The sequence below is a fragment of the Cryptomeria japonica genome, chromosome 1 (assembly GCF_030272615.1).
Source record: "Cryptomeria japonica chromosome 1, Sugi_1.0, whole genome shotgun sequence".
Lineage (NCBI taxonomy): Eukaryota > Viridiplantae > Streptophyta > Pinopsida > Cupressales > Cupressaceae > Cryptomeria > Cryptomeria japonica.
In genome coordinates, this window is record NC_081405.1 from 91,428,888 (window position 1) to 91,454,803 (window position 25,916).

General features: G+C 34.3%; 1 protein-coding gene across 1 annotated transcript; it reads right to left on the reverse strand.

Annotated features, from left to right (window-relative positions):
- Positions 1–287: 287 nt before the first annotated feature.
- LOC131041954 (putative dehydration-responsive element-binding protein 2H) lies at positions 288–1,593 on the reverse strand. The gene is made up of 2 exons (XM_057975233.2): positions 799–1,593; positions 288–598 (listed from the first exon to the last, which is right to left on the reverse strand). Exon 1 carries the CDS (start codon positions 1,458–1,460, stop codon positions 924–926), a length of 537 nt encoding a protein of 178 aa, XP_057831216.2. The 5' UTR covers positions 1,461–1,593; the 3' UTR covers positions 288–598; positions 799–923.
- Between the last annotated feature and the right edge of the window lie 24,323 nt (positions 1,594–25,916).

The window sequence follows — 25,916 nt, forward strand, 5'->3', positions numbered from 1 at the left end:
AATGAAAAAACCAATAGAAAATACATGCATATAAATGATACCTCTCAACATTTTTTTCATAATTGTTCTTAAGATAAATATATTAATTTAGTATATACAATAATTAATAATGAACTCAATTATTTATTTAAAATACGGAGATTAAGACATCTAAAACATTTTTTCAATTCATCTAACAATATTTAGAAACATTTTTAAATAAAATTAATAAAATTAAACATTTAATCAAAAATAAAATTTAGAATATATATTATATCATGATAAAGAAGATTGTATTAGGAAAAAAATTTAAAACTCTTATAAATAATATAAGATTATAATAAAATATGCATTTGATTTAAATTTTCGATTGGCATGCAAGGTTTACAGTAAACTTTAAGATGTGAAACAAGGAAGCCACATGATTTCAAAAATATACTACAGACCAATTTAGGGTTTTCGTACAATCAAAGAAAATATAATTTCGTGTAAAATCCTGTTGTGTCCTTGTAAGCGTCTTGCTTAGGTAATAAGAACACAGAACTAGAATAGATTTCCAAGTGTCTTCATAATATGAAGCCAGAACCAAAATAAATGCAGTTGTTTGTTTGCCACATGTCTGCATAATTTAAAAGAATTGGTTATACAATCATCAGAATGAATTATGATATTTATAGTTAGATATATAACTGAAGTTTAATTGAAATTTGTATACCATCGATTCAAATAAATAACAACAAACTTCATCTGTAATATAAACACCTAAATTAAAATAAATAAAGTTTACAAAATTTGTTAGGAGAGATTCAGAGTCCTTACCCGAATGCTTATCCTTGCGCCAAAAGGAATACAAAGATGAAGATATATATACCAAAAAACCACCATCCAGAGCAAAGAAAACTTTATTAATGGCGTGTATACGTTTCAAAAGAGCTCTTGGAATGTCAGTTGGTAAGCCTTTGCAATGGAAAATTCTCATCTCCTCCTCCATCATCAAACATCTGCAAAATCTCGTCTATACTAATATCACTTAGCTGGGTATCTGTAATTTGCAGATCCCCCTGGGTACTTTCAACATTGGATGAGTTGTCTGTATTTGGATTTAAATCACTTATATTGTTATTCTGAGGTTGCAGAGGAGGATTATTAAGGCAGGCAAAAGACCCATACATGATTTGAGCGGCATGGTCATATGCAAGAGCAGCCTCATGAGCTGTATTGAAAGTTCCGAGCCAGAGGCGCTTACCTTTCTGGGGCTCTCTGATTTCAGCCACCCATTTACCCCATGTCCGCTGCCTAACCCCTCTGTAATTGTACTGCCCATTTTCAGGCCCTCCTTTTCCTGGCATACACCCTTTTTTTGAACCCTTGTGAGCTCTTCTTTTCCTTCTTTTCATTTGGTAACATGAATTCACCTGCCGCCATTGCTCTAAAGTCTCTGAGACTTTCTTTTCCCTCTGCCCTCTCCCCGTCTTCGCCATCTTTGCTCAGTGCTTCAAATTGAAACTTTAGAAAACAATGGACGGAATCGTTAAATCGGTAGGGGCTTACTTGGATGCTACGCTACATGCTAGGCCCCGTGGCTCAACGCGTCGACATCCGATGGTTACTCGAACGTGCTGAGATCGATTCCCTAGAAAAAAAATAGAATAAAAAATCAAAGGAGTTGTGGCATCTCCATCTCCATCTGACTGAAGTTGTGGTTGATATACGTGAGAGATGCCTTGATGCCAAAGAAAAGTGATGATAAGTCATTATGCGGACAAGAGCTGTACTAATGATGGTATGGTTTGCGTTACACCGACGGAGCCGCCTTTCGGGAATGGTAGTTTCCTCGTGAGCGCAGAGTCAACCTCGATTTGACATCCATCTATCAAGTGAAAAGCACTTCTATTCACTACATTTATGGAATTCTTGTAAGTAATCAAATCTAAGATTATCAAATTCTTTATTGGTTTACTATTAAGTTATTGGTCTTATTTATCATTAAGGTGTGATTCACTTCTGAACACTTTTTGAAGTCATGTTATGGAAAGCTTGGGTTCCTAGATTTTATATAGGTCTGATATCTAAGATTCTCTATTTTCTATTGGTTTTCTTTTAGAAATATTGGTTATTTTTCTAATGTGGGTAGTCTATAGACTATGTGTGATATTCCCTCAAGTTTTCGATCTTATTATAGAAATTTGGAGTTCGTAATCTTGATTTAGGTAGTTTGTAGACTATGTGCGATATTCTCTTCAAGTCTTGAACTTGAATTCTATAGTAAAAATTTTAAGTTTGTAATCTTGATTTGGGTGGTTTGTAGACTCTGTTATATATTCTTCAAGTCTTGAATCCTATTACAAGAGTTTAGGTTCTACGTAGTTCGCTGGCTATGTCTATATTCTCTTCAAGTCTTGAATTCTATTATAAGAATTTTAGATTGGTAATCTTGATTTGGATAGCTCTTAAACTATATATATACATGCTTTAATTTTGGTGGTCTTTTGTTATTTTCTTTCATTTCTTTCTTTTTTGTTTATTTTATTGATTCATTTGGGTTGATTATTGTTAATTTCTTTCTTCTCTTTTTATTTTTGTTTATTCTATTGATTCTTTTTCTTAGCCTCTTTTTTAAGTCTTTTTGTACTTTTGGTCTCTTTCTCCCTCATCCCCCTCCTCTTTTTATGTTTCCTCCTGGTCTGCAAATGCCCAATCTTTTGCTCCTTGTGCTCTCATTCACCCTGATGATGGATCACAAAATGTGATCCGAAACATTGATCCAAAAAACTAGCACACAATCGATTTCAAAAATTTGCTCACATAATAATTTTATAAACAGAAATCTCATATCTTCAATTCTTAATCTTGGTTTTACTTACTGATGTCATGTCAATAGTTTTTCTAATCGAATAAAAAAGAAGTTCAACAATATTTTCATGTCTATCGTTCACGTGATTTATATCATAATATATTGTGAAAATGATTTGGAAAGTGACAAACGTCGTGATGATTCTTTTAATGAAGTCGTCGCGTGTCTCAGAAACCTTGTGCAAAGCCCCTCGATTGATCTTCCGTGGAATAAAAACCAATGTGACAGGTATTATTTACTTGTAATTTCCTTGTGCTCGATTAGATATATATTATTTTTTAATTGTTTTGGTACAGAAATGTAATATATTAAAGTAAAGATCGTAATATAATATTTGCTGCAAAAATCAAACTGAAACATTCAGCATAGTGGGTTACAGAAGTCTTAAGATTTGGAGACCACAACACCCGTTTGAAAATGACGGCTGCAAATTGGCTGCCGATTCTCTGTATAGCTTTCATCAAAGATAAGTACGTGTGTCTTTTACATGTAAACTGGCTATCATTCTTTGTACAACTTGCCCAATTGAGACTGTACCTGCAATATGCTTAACAAAATCGACAGCACTTAGTCTCAAAAGTGCAAAACACTTCTCCCACTTCATCTGCCTCTGCCTGCACAATCAGAGAATGTTTATTTGTTTTGGCATTCAGAGCTGTTGCAGAAAAGCTTTAGTGAGATCGAGCTAAATGTTATATGTACTGTTAATTCAAAATCTGTGCGATTGCGGTCAAATATTTCACAGAGACTTCCTAGACAAATGGGCAGATCACTATCAGAAGACATGCCCTCTCTGCAGATGTTCTCTTATTCCAGAAAGCAAATCACTAGCAGACAGTAAGGAAACATGGACCTGTGAAAGAGATGCTGCACGGAGGAGGGTATCAGGTCGAAGGGCTATTCACATTCAGTAAGGGTTATTCAATTTTTAGGATGTACCAATGCATAAGTTTTTGATTAAAGAAAAAACAGGTTTTAAAGAGACACGAAACCCTTAACAACAGATTTTGAAGGGATCTGAAATCCTCAAATTTTACCAGGATCTCTGACCCATAATACCACGCTGCCAAGAGGAATAAGCATAAAAAACCAGTAGCCCAACTTGAGTTATACAAAAAAGGTCAGCGCCTATCACATGCACAAGGGTTTTAATAAGGCTCCCTTAACCTTCATCAAATACCATGGGTGATTCCAAGCACCCATAACCTTCGAAAACATCAGATTGTAACAGATAGTCATACATTCACAATCTGGACGCATAGAGTTTTGAAAGACTCCCCTAATCTTCAACCTGGTTTTAAACTGGTACCCAAAACCAACAGAGAAGGATTTTCCTAAGCTCCCTTAAACTGTAACATAGTTCTCAGGCCACCAAAAGAAAAACCTATCTTTAACCAAAAACAACATCTGGGCAAATTGGGCCCTTAAAAACTACTAGCATCCAGCCTACCTTGGCTTTTACAAGGCTCCCACAACATGGCACCAAAAGGATAAACATAGAGCAAAAGCCAGAAAAAGGGGGATTTTGAAAGGCACCAATGCATAAGCTAGTCTCATACATCATTGCTAATATATTGGTGCATTCTAGGGACTGGATAGTCATTTCCTACTCATAGTGGATCCAATTGCCTTCATTATTATCCCTCTGGCCCATCACAGTATATAAATATGAATATATCATTAATTATATATTATAATTTATTTATCTATTTTATATTTATAATATTAAATATGATTATTATATATTATTTATTATATTTTTTAATTATTTTACATTAATTATATTACAATATATTTATATTTACAACAATATCTACAATTGCAAAATATAAAGTATAATTATATTATTATCTAATATGATGAATACAAGATGATGGAATACTTCTCAACCCTCGATTTTTCAATTGTATGTTATTATTTTAAAAATGAATTTTCATTCTATAAGATACAAAACGAGCATAATATGTTTTTGTTTGTATTTGGTTTTCTTTTTTTGGTTGATCCAAACAAAAAAGGAATTATGTGGATTTTAGAATATTAAGATTTTTATTAAGAATTCGATGAACCCAAATAATGTTTTATATAGGGGAAAGGTCCTAGTTACCACAATCAAAATCATCTGGGGAGCCAATAATCACCCGCTCGTATATCCAGTAGTTGAAGTAGCAATGGTGTACAATTACTGGGGCATTTGTACATATTGGAAAAGTCATTTTGTGGTGGTCAAAGTGAATAGTTAAGGGGCAATAGAGAATATGTATCGAATGTCAACCCAAAATGACTACTTTTTTACCTTTATGTGCATGATGAATCCCATTGTGTTTGACATAACTACTTAGAAGCCAAAACAATAGTTATAAGCACTTGAGTTGCATGTGATAAAGACAAAAAAATAATCAAAATCTAATGTACTATTTAAGAGCTTAAGGTGCACAAAGTTAGCTATAGCTGCTACTGGTACCTTCCAACAATATAATTTATATTATTATTATATCCTATATTTTATATAATTTAAATTCTTTTTTTTTTAATATTGTAGTGTAGTGAGTGACTATCAAACTAAAAAGAGATATCTTAATCCCACATTGCCTTTGCATTAAAGAAGTAGCCTATAAATTCACGGTCACAAGTTCATATTGGAGGATCAAATTCTTCTTCAAAAATTGGATCTTTATCAATTGGTTGAAAGTACTTTATTTGTCTTCTTTTTGGCCTTTTAGTAACCTCTTTAGGGGGCATTTGAGGATTTTTCTTATCCATGTAATCTCTAAGTAGAGAAAGTTCTTCTTCATTGAGGTTGTTCCTTCCAATAGGAGAAAATTGGGCAGAGCTAACTTTTGTTTTCTACACAATCAAAAGACCATCTTTGAGGAGACTCATGAAGAAGTCTTTTGAAAACTCCATCATTGTCAAGACTTGCAGAATGATATTAATGAAAGTGGTTTCACTATTGAACTCAATATGCCTTGCAATATTTCTTCATTTCTCTTCTTCTTGAGAAAGAAAAAAATATCATGAGTCAAAACAAGCCAAAAATAATTCAACTTAGCTGGAAAAACACATATATAGCCTGCCAAAATTTCAAACCAATTAAAACCATCTTTGCAATCCCAACGAAAAAGATTACCCAAAAACAAGGACCAAAGAGAACAAGAAAATTTTCAATCAATAAATAAGTGCTCAAAAGATTCATGGGCTTGACAAAAATCAAAAACTCTGACAGGGACCCCCCAATCACATCAAGAACACTATCAACAAAAAAAATTTGAAGCAAAATAGTCTATCTAAAATAGGCTTTCTTGGTTTCAACAAATTTTGACTAGATGTGTTCTAACCTACAGGCTCAAGTACTATCACTCTAGTTTAGGTTCCATGACTCGTTAATGTAGTCAATCACTTCCTTTGAACCATCAAGCATGTTGTAAATATTTTTCACCAAAGTATTCTAAAACTAAGAGTCATCACACCATTGCAAAAAAAATTTAAAGCATCCCTCATCACTGACAATCACATTGTTAGCCTCCATATTACAAATAGCTTTCTTTAATACAAAAATATGATCTTTTTTTAGTTTCGACAAAATTGTATCGCACAGCAAGTTGATGCCATCTAATCATTCCATTATCATCAATGATATCATGAAAAATATTAATGCCTTTAAAACTCCACCCCTTTGTTGAGAAGCCCCGAGTGAGAACAAGGGGCTTGTGATTCCACATAAGAGACCACCAAATAGATCTATAATCAAACCAAGACAACAAAGAAGATGAAAAGAGTTTAGAATTAATAAGAATATGCTTAACATTACACCAATCTTTCCAAATGCTACTAAACATTGTTGATCGAAAGACCTTGACACCAAATTTACTAAAGGATAAAGGAAGTACAACACCTTAAGAATAGTAACATTTGAAGTACAGGTAAGTGCACGAAGTTGTTATGAAAAAAAGTGGACACCCTCTCAAAAAAACTTCTAAAAACTACTAACACGAATGGGTTATTTTTAAATTTAAATAACCCATTCGCGCTAAGGCTCATATTACTGAGCCTATATCCAAGCCAAACCGCTTACATGTTTAAAAAAAAAATACATGTACGCGTTATGTTTAGTAAGAAAAATGCATACACATTTTGCTTACATAAAGTTAGATTAGTAACATGGACTTATATGCATTTCATTTAGCATTCCCTTAGTTTTTTCAGTAGGATATATACTTTAAGTTATATATATATATATATATATATATATATATATATATATATATATATATATATATATATATATATATATATATATATATATATATATATATATATATATATATATATATATATATATATATATATATATATATATATATATATATATATATATATATATATTGTCGGGATGTTCGAGAGTCGTTTCAGATCTCTAGGAGTTATAATATAGATTATAGATTTTAAGAGATCTTATAATTTTTCAAACAGTCAAATTTCAATAATCAATGGGATTATATCACCATTCACTTGATATCTCTCTATCTCATGCTCTTTGTCTCCCCTAAGCTCTAGACCTATCTATTTTCCTATCTCTCTCCTCCTCTCTTCACCTCTCTCTATCTCACTCTCTCCCCAAGCTCTAGATCTTATAATTTCTCAGACATAATCAAATTTCAATAATCACTAAGCTCTTATTATCTTTCTCTCTCTCTCTCTATTTCACTCTCTTTATCTTCCTCCATCTCTAGACCTATCTCTTCCTATCACTCCTCTCCACTTCTCTACCCCGTCTCTCTATCTCACTCTTTGTTGGAGATTGTTGATCATTCTTGCTAATAGGATATATTGTTCTCATTGATGTCAACATATTCATGTGTATTGCTCTGGTGATTGCAGATTGGGAAGATCTTATGATCCAGTTTGCATTGTTGTTTTGTTGATCACTATTTTGTAGAGCTCGGTATATCCTCCGGTATATTCTGGTGTGATCAGATCTTGTGCTGAGATTTTGGGATGGTCTAGTGTATCTTAAATTCAGATGGATCATGATTTGGTGCTTCGCAAGTTATCTTTCTTTTTGGTAATTGTTGATTGGTTATGTTCTTGAGCTTTCAAACATTGACAGATGAAGATTTGATAAGTGGTGTTGGTGCAGATGTTACTAATGATTCTAACGTGCTTGTTGGTGTTTCCTAGTCATGTCCTATTTGCTTTGTCGATCCACATTGATCGTTGTGTGATTTTTTGATGGTTTCTACAAACCCATGATGATTTTCATGTTATGTGATATTCCTAGTGGTGTAGCAAATTACGGTTGATCTTGGCATGCTTTCTAGTGGAGTTGTGTGTTTGGGAATTTGAATTAGGTCCATGTTATGTTATGTAAATCATTACATTGATCCAGTGGTCGATCTTTGTATCATGTGATGTAATTTTTTAATTGAGGGTAGTGATTTTTTTAGTGGCTAATATTCACCAATTGGTTGTTATTTAAAATTTGGGAATCGAAATTTGGCGAATAATTCAAGTTTTAAGGTGACCTAAATCGCCACATTTTTACAAAATTTTATTTTATTCTTATTTAAATCGCCAAAGAAAATATTTTATTAAATTTTTGAACTCAAATATTCACCAAAATATTTGATAGATGATTGGATCAAATTTACAAAAAAATTATAATTTATTGTAAAAAATAAATTTATTCGCCAATTATACATCATAATTATTAGTTGCTTTAGGCTTTTATCAACAATCTTTAGTTGCCATAATTAATTCAAAATATAATCTAATGACCATCATTGCATTCCATGAGGTAAATTGTACCTACAATTTGTAATTCTCATGGTGGTTGAGTTGCTTTTCAACTGATGACCTCAATGGAAATCAATGGTATTAAAGCAATTTTGAGCCCCGTGAGTATTACAAATTTTAAGCACATTTTATTTGACAAAATACAAACAGGGCTATTAGATTAATTTAAATCAATGGCAGTAATTAAATAGAGTAGTGTCTACCTTTTAAATTCATTAATGCTTTCCATCTTAGGCCTTTGCTTTTCTATAATAATTTATTTTTTTAAATAATATTATTTAAAGTAATACTTAATGCATACTCGTAATATTTTCTTAGATTTGCCAAGATTTTTTACCAAAAAAAATTGATGTAAAAAGAATTGCTAATAAAATTAATATTTTTCTTTGAAAAAATGAAAGATTCGCCAATAAAAATTATTATTTTTATGCAAAATAAATAATTATTTGCCAAAATTTAATATCTTTCTTTAATGGGGGGTTTCTTAAAGTTATCACTAATTGAGGGTTGAGATTTTAGTCAACCTTTTTATCAAGGTTGATGAATTGTATATATATGTGGTATATTCATGTAATTTAGATGTTGTTGTTATGTCTGCATTATTAGAGAGTGGTGTATATGCGCACAAGAGATTTATCCTTCGGTGTTGAGATTGAGGAAAGTTTGGTGTTGTAGAGAAGACATCTTTGCTTAACTAAAACTGTAATCAGGCATTTGGAGATGTTATTCTTTCAGTTCATTTCGTCCGGATTGTAGTCTGAATCTTGTTGTAAGTCAGTAAGACTTCTCTTAGGGTTATAGCCTTTCAAGCCATTATATTTGAACAGTGAGCTCTAGAAACCATTGAGGAAGATGAAATTGTTGCTAAGGTGTTGAGATCTTTGTCTCCTGCTTATAAACATAAGGTTGTTGATATTGATGAGATCCAAAATGTGACTACAGTGACAAGAGCTATGTTGGTTGGAAAGATTGATGCATTTGAGTTGAGCGAATTTGGAGAATCACATGGAAAGTTTGAGACAACATTTAGAGCATCGGCATCTGTATCCGGTAAGCAGAAGTATGATCTGGATGAGTTCAGAATATCTAGATATGAAAGAGAGAGAAGAGAGATGGAAGAGCAAGAGAGAGAGCTAGATGAACTTGAAGCACCGATCGCTCGGAGATTGTCTAAAGGAGTTGGTAAGTATGATGGAAAGTTGCCTTTGAAATGTTTCTCTTGTAATTTTGCTTCTAGATGCCCGGAGAGAATGGCTAAGTATGAAAGGCATGATAAGTTTGATAAGCATGATATGAATGATAGATATGAAAAGCATGAGAAGTATGATAAACCCTACAAGCCTAATTGGAATTTTAGGAATTAGAAGAACTGTTATTATGATGTTGATGAAGGTGTTATAGATGAAGAATCAGAAGGAGATGAAGCTGTGTTTATTGCAATTAAAGAAGATAGACCTATACATGTTGATTCCACAAGCTTCACTATTGAGGAGAAAGCTTTAGCTGCTAAAGTTGAAGAGAAAGATGAATGGGTAATTGACAGTGGTTGTTCACATCATATGATTGGTGATAAAAGAAAATTTGTGATCATGGAAAGGTATGATGATGGAATAGTTAGATTTGGAGATGACAAAGCCTGTGTAAACCATGGGAGAGGTTCTATTTATTTTGATGATAAGCATAACACCAATGATGTCTTGTATGTTGAAGGTTTGAAGCATAATCTTTTGATTGTTGGACAGATGGTTGATAAAGGTTATGATCTACAATTCAAAGATGGAAAATGCAAGATCTTAAATGCCTCCTGTGTATAAATTGCATCTGGAACTAAGACTGAAGGTAACATTTTTCATTTGAATGCCACTGAGAATTTTTTTTTGATTTCTCAGATTGATGAGAGTTGGTTGTGGCATAGGAGAATGTGTCATGTAAATTTTGATTCAATGATTAAGATCTATTCTAAACAAGTTGTCAAAGATCTGCCTAAGATTGATAAGACTACTAATTTGATATGTAAGAAATGTCATTTGGGTAAGAAAACAAGAATTTATTTTGAGATCAAACAGTATACATCTGATGGACTGCTAGATCTTGTGCATACTGATCTATGTTGACCTACAAATGTTAGAAGTGTGGAGGGTGGTAGATATTTTATGCTGCTAATTGATGATTATTCCAGGATGATGTGGGTTGTCTTTTTGAAGGAGAAGTCAGAAGCATTGGACAAATACAAGATATTCAAAGCAAAGGTTGAGACTGAGTTTGGACTAAAGGTGAAATGTCTGAGATCTGATAGAGGTGGATAATTTTTTTCTGGTGAGTTCAATTCATTTTGTGAGAAGAATGGGATTAGAAGACAATTATTTGCCCCTAGAACCCCTCAGCAGAATGGAATTGTTGAAAGGAAGAATAGGACTATCTTGGATGCACCAAGGACTATGTTGATTGAAGGGAATGTTCCAAATATCTACTAGAGAGAATCTATAATCACTGTTGTTTACACATTCAACAGAGTTCATATCAAAGGTGATACCGGTAAGACTCCTTATGAGCTTTGGTTTGGTCATGTTCCTACTATGAGATATTTTAGATTATTTGGTAGCAAATGTTATATCAAGAGAGATGAGGATATAGGAAAGTTTGATGCTAGAAGTGATGAAGGCATTTTCTTGGGATACTCAACAAAGAGAAAAGTCTACCGGTGTTACAATAAGAAACTGAGAAAGATAGTGTAAAGTGCAAATGTGAAGGTGGATGAGAACCTTGGGAAAGAGATCAGAGCATATCGATATGATGATGGAGAGCATATTATTTTAGCTCCTATTCAGATCTATGATTGGTGGACTGCTATATCTCCCCTAAGCTCTAGACCTATCTATTTTCCTATCTCTCTCCTCCTCTTTTCACCTCTCTCTATCTCACTCTCTTCTCTCTCCCCAATCTCTAGATCTTATAATTTCTTAGACATAATCAAATTTCAATAATCACTAAGCTCTTATTATTGTTCTCTCTTTCTCTCTCTATTTCACTCTCTTTATCTTCCTCCATCTCTAGACCTATCTCTCTTCCTATCACTCCTCTCCACTTCTCTACCCCATTTCTCTATCTCACTCTCTGTTGGAGATTTTTGGTCATTGTTGCTACTAAGATATGTTGTTGTCATTGATGTCAACATATTCCTGTATATTGCTATGGTAATTGCAGATTGGGAAGATCTTATGATCCAGTTTGTAGTGTTGTTTTATTGATCATAATTTTGCAGAGCTCGGTATATCCTAGTGTGATTAGATCATGTGCTGATATTTTGGGATATTGTTTTGGATGGTCTTGTGTATCTTCATTTCAGATGGATCATGATTTGGTGCTCTGCAAGTTATCTTTCTTCGTGACATTTGTTGATTGGTTATGTTCTTGAGCTTTCAGACATTGACAAATGAAGATTTGATAAGTGGTGTTGGTGAAGTTGTTGCTAATGATTCTAATGTTCTTGTCGGTGTTTCCTAGTCATGTCCTATTTTCTTTATCGATCTGCATTGATTGTTGTGTAATTTTTTGATGGTTTCTATGAACTGGTGATGATTTTCATGTTATGTGGTTTTCCTAGTGGTGTAGCATGTTGCAGTTGATCTTGGCAAGATTTTTGGTGGAGTTGTGTGTTTGGGAATTTGAATTAGGTCCATGTTATGATATTTAAATCATTACATTGGTCCGGTGGTCCAGCTTTGTATCATGTGATGTAATTTTGTAATTGAGGGTTGAGGGTTTAACGAACCTTGTTACAAGGTTGATGAATTGTATATATAGGTGATATATTCATGTAATTTAGATGTCATTGTTGTGTCAGCATTATCAGAGAGTGGTGTATGTGCGAACAAGAGATTTATCCTTCACTGTTGATAATGAGGAGAGTTTGGTGTTGCAGAGTAAACATTTGTTCTTAACCAAAACTATAATCAAGCATTTGGAGATTCTATTCTTTCATTTCATTTCTTCCGGATTGTAGTCTGAATCTCGTTGTAAGTCAGTGAGACTTCCCTGAGGGTTGTAGCCTTCCGGACCATTATATTTGAATGGTGAGTTGTGGGAAGTGTGCCTGAGTGCATGTGCATTCCCCATTGTAATATTTTCACATACTACTACAGAGTATCATCTTATTGTGGGTAGGTTCCCACCATGGTTTTTTTACCTTAACTGGGTTTTCCATGTCAAAATGTTGGTGTTGAGTGTTGTGCCTTCAGTTTGCTTATCTGTCTTATTACTGCAGTTTATCATATCCATTTTTATAGTTGAATTTGTTGATTCGGTGAAGACTGATTCACCCCCCCTCTCAATATTCCTTCTTGGTTGCTGCTAACACTCTCTCCTCTCCTCCAAGATTTAAACCTATCTCTCTCACTTTATATCTCCCCTCTATTCTCTAGATACATGACATGCATTTTCTCCTCTTTATTTCACCTCTTTATCCCCCTCCCCAATCTCTCTCTCTCTCTCTCTCTCTCTCTCTCTCTCTCTCTCTCTCTCTCTCTCTCTCTCTCTCTCTCTCCATCTATCTTTGTCCCACCCTCCCATGATCTATCTTTACTTCCATATCTCCCCTCTCCCTCTCTCCACATACTTCTACTTCCCTTCCTTCCTACCTCTATTCAAATTCATAAATCTTTCTCTCTAGTTCTATCTTTCTCACTTCTCCCTCCCTCCTTCCCCATCTATTTTTCTGTATCTCACACTCTTTATCTCCCTTCTCCTCTCTACCTACATCTCTTTTAATCCCTCTCTACTTTTAACTCCTCTCTCTCTCTCTCTCTCTCTCTCTCTCTCTCTCTCTCTCTCTCTCTCTCTCTCTCTCTCTCTCTCTCTCTCTCTCTCTCTCTCTCTCTCTCTACCTACATCTCTTTTAATCCCTCTCTACTTTTAACTCCTCTCTCTCTCTCTCTCTCTCTCTCTCTCTCTCTCTCTCTCTCTCTCTCTCTCTCTCTCTCTCTCTCTCTCTCTACCTACATCTCTTTTAATCCCTCTCTACTTTTAACTCCTCTCTCTCTCTCTCTCTCTCTCTCTCTCTCTCTCTCTCTCTCTCTCTCTCTCTCTCTCTCTCTCTCTCTCTCTCTCTCTCTCTCTACATCTCTTTTAATCCCTCTCTACTTTTAACTCCTCTCTCTCTCTCTCTCTCTCTCTCCTCTCTCTCTCTCTCTCTCTCTCTCTCTCTCTCTCTCTCTCTCTCTCTCTCTCTCTCTCTCTCTCTCTCTCTCTAAATATCACCTCCACTTCTATCTATCTAACCTCTCTATATCTATCTCCTTCTCTTATCACCTACCTCTATCTATCTAGGTATTTAATAAATAGTTTATGGGGGGAGTGCAAAAAGATAGGTAGAGAAAGATAGAGATATAGGTGGTGAGGGAGAGAGATGTAGGTTGAGAAAAAGGGAGTAGAGAGAGAGTTGGGAGAGAGTGAGATTGATAGAAGTGGTAAGAGAAGGTTTGGTCTAGATAGAAGAAAAGATAGAAATAGAGGTCTTGTAGGGAGGGAGATATATATAGAGAAAGAAAGAGAAGAAGAGGGGAGATAGTGATAAGTTGAGAGGGAAGGAGAGAGATAGAGATAGGTGAGATATACAAAAGTGGAGGGGAGACTTGGAGTGAGGGAGAGAAGGAGAGGTATTCAAAGAGAGGTTAGGTAGATAGAGATAAGTAGAGAGAGAGAGAGAGAGTAGAATGGAGGGAAGGAGGTAGAGTGTTAGTGGAGATAAAAGTAGATAGGCATGGAAAGAGAGGTAGGTAGAGAGAGGGAGATGGGAGATAAAGAGAGTAGGAGGGAAGATAGATATCTATAGAGAGAGAAGAGATAAATACATAAAGGGATAGGGGAGATAGAGAGGTGGAGTAAAGAATAACTCTCCTTCCCTCCCTCTCTTTGAATACCTCTCCTTCTCTCCCTCACTCCAACTCTCCCCTCCACTTTTTTATATCTCACCTATCTTTGTCTCCTTCCCTCTCCACCTCTCTTTATCTATTTCCACCCTCTCAACTTATCACTATCTCCCCTCTTCATCTCTCTCTTCCTCTCTCTCTATTCATACATCTATCCCTCCTTCCCTCCACCTCTCTACTTACCCATCTATCTATACTCTCTATCTCCATTCTTTTTTTATGTATTTATCTCCTCTCTCTATCCATCTATCTTCCCTCCTCTTTTTATCTCCCCTCTCCCTCTCTCTACCTACCTCTCTTTCCATCTCTCTACTTTTATCTCCCTTAACTCTCTACATCCTTCCTTCTATACTCTCTCTCTCTCTCTCTCTCTCTCTCTCTCTCTCTCTCTCTCTCTCTCTCTCTCTCTCTCTCTCTCCTCTCTCTCTCTCTCTCTCTCTCTCTCTCTCTCTTTGAATATCTCTCCCTCACTCCAACTCTCCCCTCCACTTTTGTATATCTCACCTATCTCTATCTCTCTCCTTTACTCTCTATTACCTTTTTCTCAACCTGCATCTCTCTCCCTCCCTACTTATATCTCTACCTCTCTCTCTTTCTGAACATTCTCTCTAATTATCTATGTTTATTTACCTTTTTGCACTCCTACCATACACTATTTATCTAAATACCTATATAGATAGAAAGAGAGAGGTGTAGAGATAAGGAGAGAGAGATATAGAGAGGTGAGATAGATAGAACTAGAGGGGATATTTAGAGAGAGGGAGGGAAGGAGAGGTATTAAAAGAGGGAGGGTAGATAGAGACAAGTAGTTAGAGAGAGTGTGCAAATAAGGAAGGAGGGAAGGAGGTAGAGAAAGGGATGGAAAGGTTGAGAGAGAGAATAGTATGAAGGGAATGAGGTAGAGAGTTAGGGGAGTTAAAAGTAGAGAGGGATGAAATGAAACATAGGTAGAGAGAAGGAGAGGGGAGATAAAGAGTGTGAGATAAAGAAACATAGAGAGGAAAGGAGAGAGAGAGAGAGAGAGAGAGAGAGAGATTTTATGAAGATGAATAGAGGTGGGGAGGAAGGGAGGTCAAAGTATGTAGAGAGAGGGAGAGGGGAGATAGAAAGTAGAGACGGAGCATGGGAGGGTGGGACAAAGACAAAGTGGGGAGAGAGGGAGAGGTATGTAGAGAAGTAGAGGTAGAGAGGGAGAGGGGATGTATTTAGCGATACAAAGAGATGATATATATATATATATATATATATATAGAGAGAGAGAGAGAGAGAGAGATTTGGGGAGGTAGAGAGAGAGGTGAGATAGAGAGGAGAGAATGTGTGTCACATATTTAGAGAACAAAGGGGAGATATAAAGAAGGGTGAGAGAGATAGGTTTAAATCTTGAAGGAGAGGAGAGAGTGAGATAGAGATATGGGGGAGAGAAGGGAAAGGGGGATTCATAGGAAGAGAGATAGGTCTAGAGATGGAGGAAGATAAATTGAGTGAAATAGAGAGAGAGAGAGAGAGAGAGGAGAGAGAGAGAGAGTAATTATAAGAGCTTAGTGATTACTGAAATTTGATTGTCTGAGAAATTATAAGTCTAAAGATTGGGGAGAGAGGATAGAGTGAGATAGAGAGAGGTGAAGGGAGAAGGACAAATATAGGAAAATAGATAGGTCTAGAGCTTAGGGAAGACAAAGAGCATGAGATAAAGAGATAGCAAGTGAATGATAATATAAGTCCACTGATTACTGAAATTTGACTAAGTCAAAAAATTATAAGATCTCCTAAAATCTAGAATCTACATTATGACTCCTAGAGATCTAAAACCACTCTCAAACACCCCGACAATATCTACATAAAATATAACTTAAAGTATAAGTTATATTTTCTCTTTTCTTATACTTAATTGTTATATGTTATGTATATATCCTACTGAAAAAACTAAGGGAATTCTAAATTAATTGCATATAAGTCCATGTTACTAATATAACTTTATGTAAGCAAAATGCATACATAGTTTGTCTCGTACTTAGCCTTGGATATCAAGGTTGAGGTTTGGGAACCTTATTTCCCTCCTTTTTACATGTTTTCTTCTTCCAATTTGGTTTCTAAAATTCATCGTCATTAGGTTTACATGTTATCAAGTGGGTATTTTCAAATTTTCTACCATAATTTCACCCATCTTCTGAGCTTTCTAACCATATAATTTTTTAAAAAATTGAACAACATTAACACATTAATCTTGAACTTCTTTTAGCAACATCTCTAGAGTTATCAAAGACAAATGTATACCATTTTTTTAATAATTTTAGAACTACTTGTCCAAATTTGCAAAAGAAAATTATATTATTTTTCTACACTTCATTCTTTACACTTTAAAAAAAATTGATTTTTTTATTATTTTGGTGCAAGTTATGTGATGCATACTAACAGGTACCTGATTTTCAGGATGCGTCCACTTTGAAAAATCAGAAGAAAAAAAATACTCAACAAAAAATCACAAAAAAATACACAACTTGTAGTGCTCTCTCTTAACTATCTTTCTACAAAAGGGTTTTTCAAAATACTAAATGAAACTATTTTTTTTATGCATGCGTCAAAAACTATGTTATGTTTTGTTAAAAAAAAATAGGAACACTTTTGTGCGCGCGAAGTATTTGACCCACTTATACTTATCCAATTTTTAAAAACTTTAGTAGTTTGGAAACTAGATTCAGAGCACTACAATATTTTTTCTTTGGGTATCTTCAAATTTTGAGTGGGCAAGTCTCAAATTGCTCCTCCAAATTCAGGTTTCGCTGATTTCAAAAGAAAAGAAAAAAAGTGTCCACTTGTACCCCCTTTATGAACAACATCTTGGTACACCTACCCGTACAACACCTTAAGAATAGTAACATTTGATCTACACGATCATCTAAAGCATATATGGTACAACCATACATTCTGAAACATTACATAGTTCACTAGAACAGACACCAAAGATAACATAAGCAATTTTGAACTAGGTAAGGAACACCAGACTTCTAGGAACACACTAAATCATCATTCAATATCTTAAAATCAAATAATATCATAGAAACGGACATTTGTACCATCAACCAAATATACCATACTTCCATTGAACATATTCATTGAAATTCATATCTGGATCACTATCAACAACCAGACCACACAAACTAACATCATTTTGACATCAATGACAACAATGACACTCATATGTGCAACAATCTCCCCCTTTGTCATTGATGGAAAAACCAAAAACTTCCTCAAAAATATTTTTCCTTCTATAAGAAATATTTCTACCTAGCAATATTTTTCCCCCTTTGACAACAATGACAAAGGGCTATTAGTGTAGGTTTTTTATTTTCCTTCTGTTAGGGAGTATTTATTTTTCCTACACATATTATTTAAGCATGCTTAGGTTATTAGGAGTGGTGAATATGAGGACAGGTGGTGAAATACTTCAATTAAATGTGTAACTATCCACCTCACATGGGTAGTTAAGTTACACACCCTCTTTTGTCTTATTGTGCCACCTCTCATAACCACTATTTTGTCATTTCCTAAGAGGGTTATGGGGTAGTTGGGTTTATCACCATCTTTTGGCCTTATGTGCCAACTTTCACAACTCTTTTCCTGTCTTCATGTAAGGAGGTTATGCCACATGTTTTGGAATTTACCAAGAAGGTAAAACCTCCCATTTTTTATGTGGAATAGGATTTAATGCACCCCTTGGATGTAGATGCTATTATTTTTCTATATAATAAGCACTATACTCTCACCTTCACTAGTTCAGTGATTGCTCAATGAGAGTCTTATCCAAATTCTCTTCTGTCTCTATTTTTTCTCTCATATTAGAATTATCTTCATTCATCTATTTTGATCTTTGATCATCTGTTTCTTGGGGAGTTGCATGTGATCTATGACTAACATTAGATCCTAACTCAATTCTCGCTTCTTATGGAATCTAACATGGTATCAGAGTCGTGTTGTCTGGTATAGCTCATTGTTTTTATGATTTATTTGAGAGATTTGAGACATTTAGATAGCTAATATTTTCCTTATAAACCAAGTATGCTCTTCTCCTACATTCTCGTGTGACCTGGAGAATCAGAATAGTTTACAGGAAAATAGCTTCTAGATTAATCTGGTTTATTATATATATGTGTTCCTTGAGATCTGGGTGAAAGTAGCATTTTGGTAATATTGGAGGCTTCTTTAGCATTTCTAGAGTGTCTAGAAGGATTGAGAAAGTCAAAGGTGACTTTTATTTCACCAAAATCAAAGTTTGGAGGACATAGTAAAAAAATCAAAAATGAAATATTTTTACAGGAGTTGTTTTCATTTCGGCTTTAGTTTTCCAACTCCCATTCATTTTTAGGAAAAATGATTTCTGATTTTTCTTCCCAGCATCGAAAAACTTTTGAGTCTTTTTATGTTGTTCCCAGAAAATTAATACATTTTGCAAAAATCGAGTTTTAACAGGGCCTAAGCCATTTTTCTAGCAGGCAAATTAGCAACCTTTCTTAAAAGTTGCATAACTTTTGCCTCGGGTGTCAGATTTTTGCAAACAAATACTTGACGGAAAGATGGAAATGAGAAATTCCCATTATTGTAAGTCTTATTGAAATATTTTGCCTTTTTTCATCAGATATTGCAGGTTGAATCAGCTGCATTTTTTTCCTTGAACGGGTCATATCTTTCACCTCACAACTTTATTTTTCAAAATGAATAGTTGTTGGAAAAGTATTGAGATGAATTTAGCAGCTATAAGGCTATTTTTTTCTCAAATCTTGTATCAAATTTACTTTTATTAAATATTTCCATTTTTGTCCATTGGAGCCTTATGGAGCATTGTAATCTGATAAAAGCCCCTATAAACACACTAATTATAAAGTGCCAACCTTGTAATATTTGGGGGGTGATTTTTGAGACTAGTGGAAAGGGGGGTGTCTCTTATGTCTTCTTTCTTACACTTTTCCTGATTCTTTGCAATCTTATTTTTTGCTATCATGGATGCATCTACAATTCCACTTTTAACACCATATAATTACTTTGAATGGAAATCTAAGATGATAATATATCTAAAAGACATAGATATCATTGTGTTACTATGGGACTTGAAACTGAACCTTAAGATGTTGTAGAAAAGATTAAATGGTTTAATAAATGTGATCTAAAGCTTTCAGTACTCTATGTGTGTTAGTCTCTCCTGACCTTCTTTTTCACATTGAATCTGCCACTACACCAAATGCAGTGTGGACGACTTTGGAAAACCTCTTTGGTAAGCAGGATGAGCTAAGAGGTCATTAGTTGGAGAATGAACTCATAGGGTTGAATCTAACTAATTTGGATACTATACAAGACTTCTTCACTAAACTTAAGTCCGTAAGATTGTAGTTGGAACAGTGTGGAACTAAGAAAGATGATAAGCAATTGATCTTGAGTTTTCTTTCTAAGCTTGGTCCTAACTATTCAGTGTTTGTTTCTACATTCTATGCTACAAAATGTGCCCTAGGTACCACATTCAAAATGCCTTCTCTAGATGAATTTGTTGCAAAACTGACTAGGGAACAAGACAAATTGGTTCAAATGGACCTACAATAAAACCCTCTAAGTCACATGCCTTAGTTGTAAATCAAGGAACAAAAGAATAGAAAGGTTCTAGAAAGAAAGATAAGAAACAAAAGAACCAAGCAGAGAAGAATAAAGATAAAAAATCTGCTACTTCAAAAGTAGATAATTAGACCTCTTAATCAAAAGGTGAACAACCTAAGAAGGAGAAGGTAAAGTGTTCTTATTATAAGAGGTCTAGTCATGATGAACATAAGTGTTTAAAGAAACAAATTGATCACATTTTACATCTTCTTGAAAAGAATAAAAGATCAAGGTGCCTGATTCAATCAAACAGAGTTCATTAGAAGGATCTTCTAAGGAAATAGATAAGAGTAAGGGGAAAGGAAAGGGTAAGGCGCTAGTTGTTGTTGCTTCATAACCCAATTCTTGGATAATTGACTCGAGTGCTTCGCACCACCTATCTTCTTCAAAATGTGATTTCACCTCTTTAGATCCATTCTCTATGCCTACCATACTAATGGGTGATGACACTCCTATTGAAGTGCATGGGATAGGGTCTATTGATGTGGGCGAAGGAACATTTCAATATGTCCTTTGTGTTCCATCTTTATCAACTATTCTCCTATTTGTTTATCATATCACTCACACTGGTTCTGGAAAGAGAGTTGAGTTCACACCAAATACAGTGGTAATCAATGAAATGCATAATGGGTCTACTATTGTTGTGGGAAAAGTAGATCATCATTCTAGATTATATTAGTTTTCTCACTTTGTTCTTGACTCTCCTTCAATAGTTTTACTCACTCATGTAGATGAGTTGATTTATTTATGGTATCAATGATTTGGCCACTTGAACTAATGTTACTTGCAATAGCTCAGTCAACAAGACATGGTTTCAGGGTTGCCTTCTATTCGATTTTCTGATGAAGTTTGCTAGGGATGTGCTCTTGGTAAGAATCTTGAGAAGTATGATAAAGGAAATGCATGGAGAGCTACACAGCTATTGGAGTTGGTACACAGTGACTTGGCAGGACTGTTTCCACAACCATCTTTTAGCAAGGCTAGATATGTCTTGGCATTTATTGATGACTTCTAGATATACATGGGTTTACTTTCTCAAATAGAAGTCTGAAGTCTTTGAGAATTTTCTATATTTCAAAGCTTTTGTAGAGAAATAATCTGGGAAGTTCATCAAGATTCTGCATACAGATAATGGGGTGAATATGTTAATAATCATTATGAACAGTTTTGTGCTTCAGAAGGTATCAACATGCAGCACACAATTCCATACAGTTCGCAGTAGAATGGTGTCGCAGAATGCAAGAATGGGTCTTTGAAGGAGATGGCCAATTGTATGATTCACTCCAAGTCTTTGGCACCTCCATACTTCTCAAACTAAAAACACCATACTAAGAAAAAGTGCAACTCCCCCTAACAAAAATCTCCAAAAAGCAAAGGAAAATAGAAATACCTGCCAAACATTTCCAGGTCAAATATCCTTGTATTGTTTCTTCAATCCAATAAAATAAGAGTTCCATGAAGGAATATTGGCAGACAAAATTATTCTCTGACACTCAATCAATACACAAATTCACTATAGGATCAAAAACATCAATATTAACCATACTCTACTCAAATTTCTCTACATTAGCCAATAATCTGAGAAAATTAGACAATCATAATTCCATGGCATCCTTGAGTCCACATAAAAACTTCACATTTTCTTCTCTTTTCTTCTTTCACAATAACAACTAATAATGGAGATCCCGAGACTTGGATTTCATTGCACCATTAGTATCTTTGTAAATATTGAAGGATTGAGCTAACTCTGCAAGATGACCCTCAATGGAGTCTATTTCATCTTTAAACTATTTTGTAGCCACAAGCCACCTTAAGAAATACCTATACAAAGCATTATTTTTCTTAAATTAATCAAATTCATCTTAAGAGCATGATGTGCCTTTAGGCACTTTTCAATCATTTTCTCTGTCACATTTCATTATGTGCAAGGTTCACTAGAACCACTGTCATCACTAGCAACTGTAGTCATATGCTTAAATAACAACTCTATTAATACTTCTAGAAGAACATCAACAACATTTATGGGAACAAGATTTTTCTAGAGAAAATACGTTACACAAGCCTATTCAATGGTATCTTGAATAAGAGGGAACAGTGAGATACAACTCACCAACACCTTTTAAGCCATCTAGTCTCCCAAGAATCTCAAGCACTTTATTTTCATGAAAATTTCCTTCATCTTAAGAAGCAAGGGAAGCAATCACCATCTTTCTTGTTGTAACATTTTTTTGCACACTAACCTTCTCTGGTTTTCCTTCATCACTTTCAACAATAACAATCTATGCAGATTCCTTTGATACACATTTAGTTCTTGATGATGAAGAAGAATCACAAGCTTCATCAGATGATTTCCTTGCTCTCTTGCCTTTTAGCACATTCTCAATCTTGTTGGGTCTCTTTCCAACACTTCTTCCCATAATCTCATCATATGTTTCAAATATTTCTCATTCACATCTTTTGGCATTTTAAGGGTTATTTCCATAATATTATGCATTCATCTTCTGATACTTCAAAAGGGATCTTATCCACTCATGAAGTCCTCATAATTATGGCTTCAATGAAAAAAATTCCTAGTCAAATAAGAAGGTAATATCATTCTTGTATCATTCAAAAACTTTTAGAGGGATTTGATTCCTCATAACCATCTTTGTTTGAATATCCACGAAGAACTTGTGACAAGAAACATCACAATCATCCAAACTATCCAAATATTCCTTAATTTGAGTACTGGCAGAAACATCTTTTCTCCATACCACATTATGTATTCCAGGTAATGTATTAAAAAAATAAAATATCGAGCACACAATGAGTGATACATACTGGAAGGGCTACAAATCAATCTTTGTCAATTGAACATTATCCAATAACTGTTGCCTCAACAATTCACATAGATCATAGTCAATATTTTTTTTTATCATTTTATAGGCCACATATACTGTCATGGAAGAAGATGATCTTCAATGATTCGTGTAATACACCTTGTATGAAATTCCCATAGTCGCATATATGATTTCCAAGTCATTCAATACTGAGAATCCGAAGGGCTCTCTTATCAGACACAACACTAGTCAATCTATTCACCTCATTATTCTTTACAGATTTCAAAGAAGGCACAATTCCAATTGAGTATAAACTAGTCATATCCCTTAGGGATTCTTTCGAAATCAAATATGGTTGACCCAACCATACACAGTCTTCATGAATTATTTTTAGCACTATCTTAATTATTTCTTCATCATTAAACATGTGAAAATTACTCCAAGCATCTCAACCCTTATACTCTAAACTAGCATACTCTGCCTTAAGCCTTTGTGTACTATCTACTAGATGAATCTTCTTAAAATCATTAAGCTTTTTGTGATCGTACTTTTCCAAATAAATATGAATGTAACTAAAAATACTTCTTTACATACCACTTTGTTAGGAACAACAAAAAATGAATCAACAAGGTCACTCATCGCCGAAATAAATAGTCGAAACTCGGAACTAGGTCTTGCCCCATGGATAACACTTCAATAATTTTAGGATTTTCCATTAGAAAATATCACAAACAAGATAAATATCTTTGATCAATCTCCTTCACTTCTCTTTGTACTCTACAACTCTTTTATCGTATTTGCACAAATGAATTTCGAATGTGATATATAATCGTCATCTAGGGTTTTCTCAAAAAACTAATACATTGTATACCTGAAGTCACTGAAAATTTTTTGAACCATCAAACTCGCTTAGAATCCATTGGAAATGTCTTTCACACTTTTTCCATGATGAGAAGAACTTAGCACCAAACCAAGAGAGGACAAAAGATATGTGTTAAGCTCTCCCCCTCAGACATAGTTGTATGAGCTAGTTGTTGGAAGAAGGGGTTGCACCCACACAAGGTGTGGATCCATCCTCAATATTTTCTCTAGTCTTATCATCTTATTTATTTACCCATTTCATCTTCATCTTCTCCTTTTCTTGAACATTGATATCGATTTTCTTTTTTGGATCATTAGATTTCTCAGTTCTTCTTCTGTAATGTCTCATAATTTGTTTGATTTTGTTACAATTGTAGCATACCAAACCTTTCTAAGTTTTATTTTAATTCATTATATTATTTCCAAATCTCCAATTTATTCTACAATCAACAACTTTATGCCCATGGTTCTTGCAAACATAACAAGTTTCATTGAAAGATTTAACATTTCCACTTAAATTCAAATTTCCATCTTTATTCCAGTTCATCCTACTTCTGCACTCACTTTATGACCAAATTTGTTATAGTAATGGCATCTTCCATTAAAAATATTGATTTCTAATCTGATTTCTACATTCACTAGCTCTATGCCCAAATTTATTACATGAAAAATAATTACCACTAAAAGATGAATACCAGGTAGGAACAGAAGGAGGTCTTCGGACATTCCTTAAATTTTTGAAAATTTGGTCTGGAATGATTTTTTTCTAATTCTTTCTAGAGTTCTCATTGATCTTGTCTTTTTATTTGTCCTTTTTCAAACATTTACCTTCTTCAAATCCAAATCCACTCTTGTCTTTATTATATTTCTAAGAATTGAGAACAGCATCTAACACTTCATTGCCACCTTTGAGTATTAATTCATTATCAATCTAATCCCTTGCAGCTTTCAATTCCTCTTTTAGTTTTTTAATTTCTTCTTCAAGCCCTGAACATTCTCTAATCTTCTCATCAAGCTTTGTTTCAAATTCCTCAACGACCTTATTTCCTTTACCAAGAAGACTTCTCACAAAAGAAATCTTCTCAACTACCTTTTTATGTTTTTCTCTGCTATCATCTAGGTCTGCCAATGTAGATCTCAGTTCACCTTCCATATCAACAATTACATCCACATCATTCCAATCATTCTAATTTATATCATTCAATTCTTCTTAAAACAGCGTATTCAAAATTGAATATCTACCTCAGCAGTTAAGTTATTTCTTCAAGAAACAAAGCTCTAATACCAATTATTGAACACTACCAGAAGTTGAGGGTGGGGGTGAATAAACATATACAAAAACTTGATCACATTAAGTTATGCAACCATAACATTCATATAAACAATCACTTAAGCAGAAAAGTAAACAACTCAATCATCAAACACGCACATAAACACCAAGATTTTTACATGGAAAACCCAAACTGGGAAAAACCATGGTGAGAAACTAACTCACAATATATAGTAACTGTTTACAATGATAATGGCTTCCTTCCAAAGATCTCACTACTCCAGACTTCTAAACTAAGGTACACAACCTTAGGCAAGATACAAAATCAAGACTTTCTCAACTGAAGATCACTTCTTCAAGGTAAGATATAAATTGTTGTTCAGATACAATAAAAATAATATATTGAACTATATACAAAAATAGAATATGTCAAAATGTGGATTAAAATCATAATTTGTACATATTTTTCTACTGTACACAACCTCTAAACCTTACATCTACTTCTCACTTCCTTCAAATCATCATAGCAAACTCTTTTCCATACATCATCAACACATACATCTCTCAAACACAACCAATATGTCTAGTATATATCAATCAGCTCAAAATAAACTTTGCTAGGTTGGCCAAAAGAAAATGTAGTGTACATAGCATCAACCCAAAAATATATCATCCAAAAGGTAAAGAAGACATGTGAGGGTTCACACCAAGTCGGCACACTTTCCAATCATCATCAAAAATATTTGCATGCAACCGCTCAGACCAATATGCAT

Coding starts and splice junctions, on each gene's coding strand:
- LOC131041954 (XM_057975233.2), bottom strand. CDS start 1,460: ATGGCGAAGACGGGGAGAGGGCAGAGGGAAAAGAAAGTCTCAGAGACT.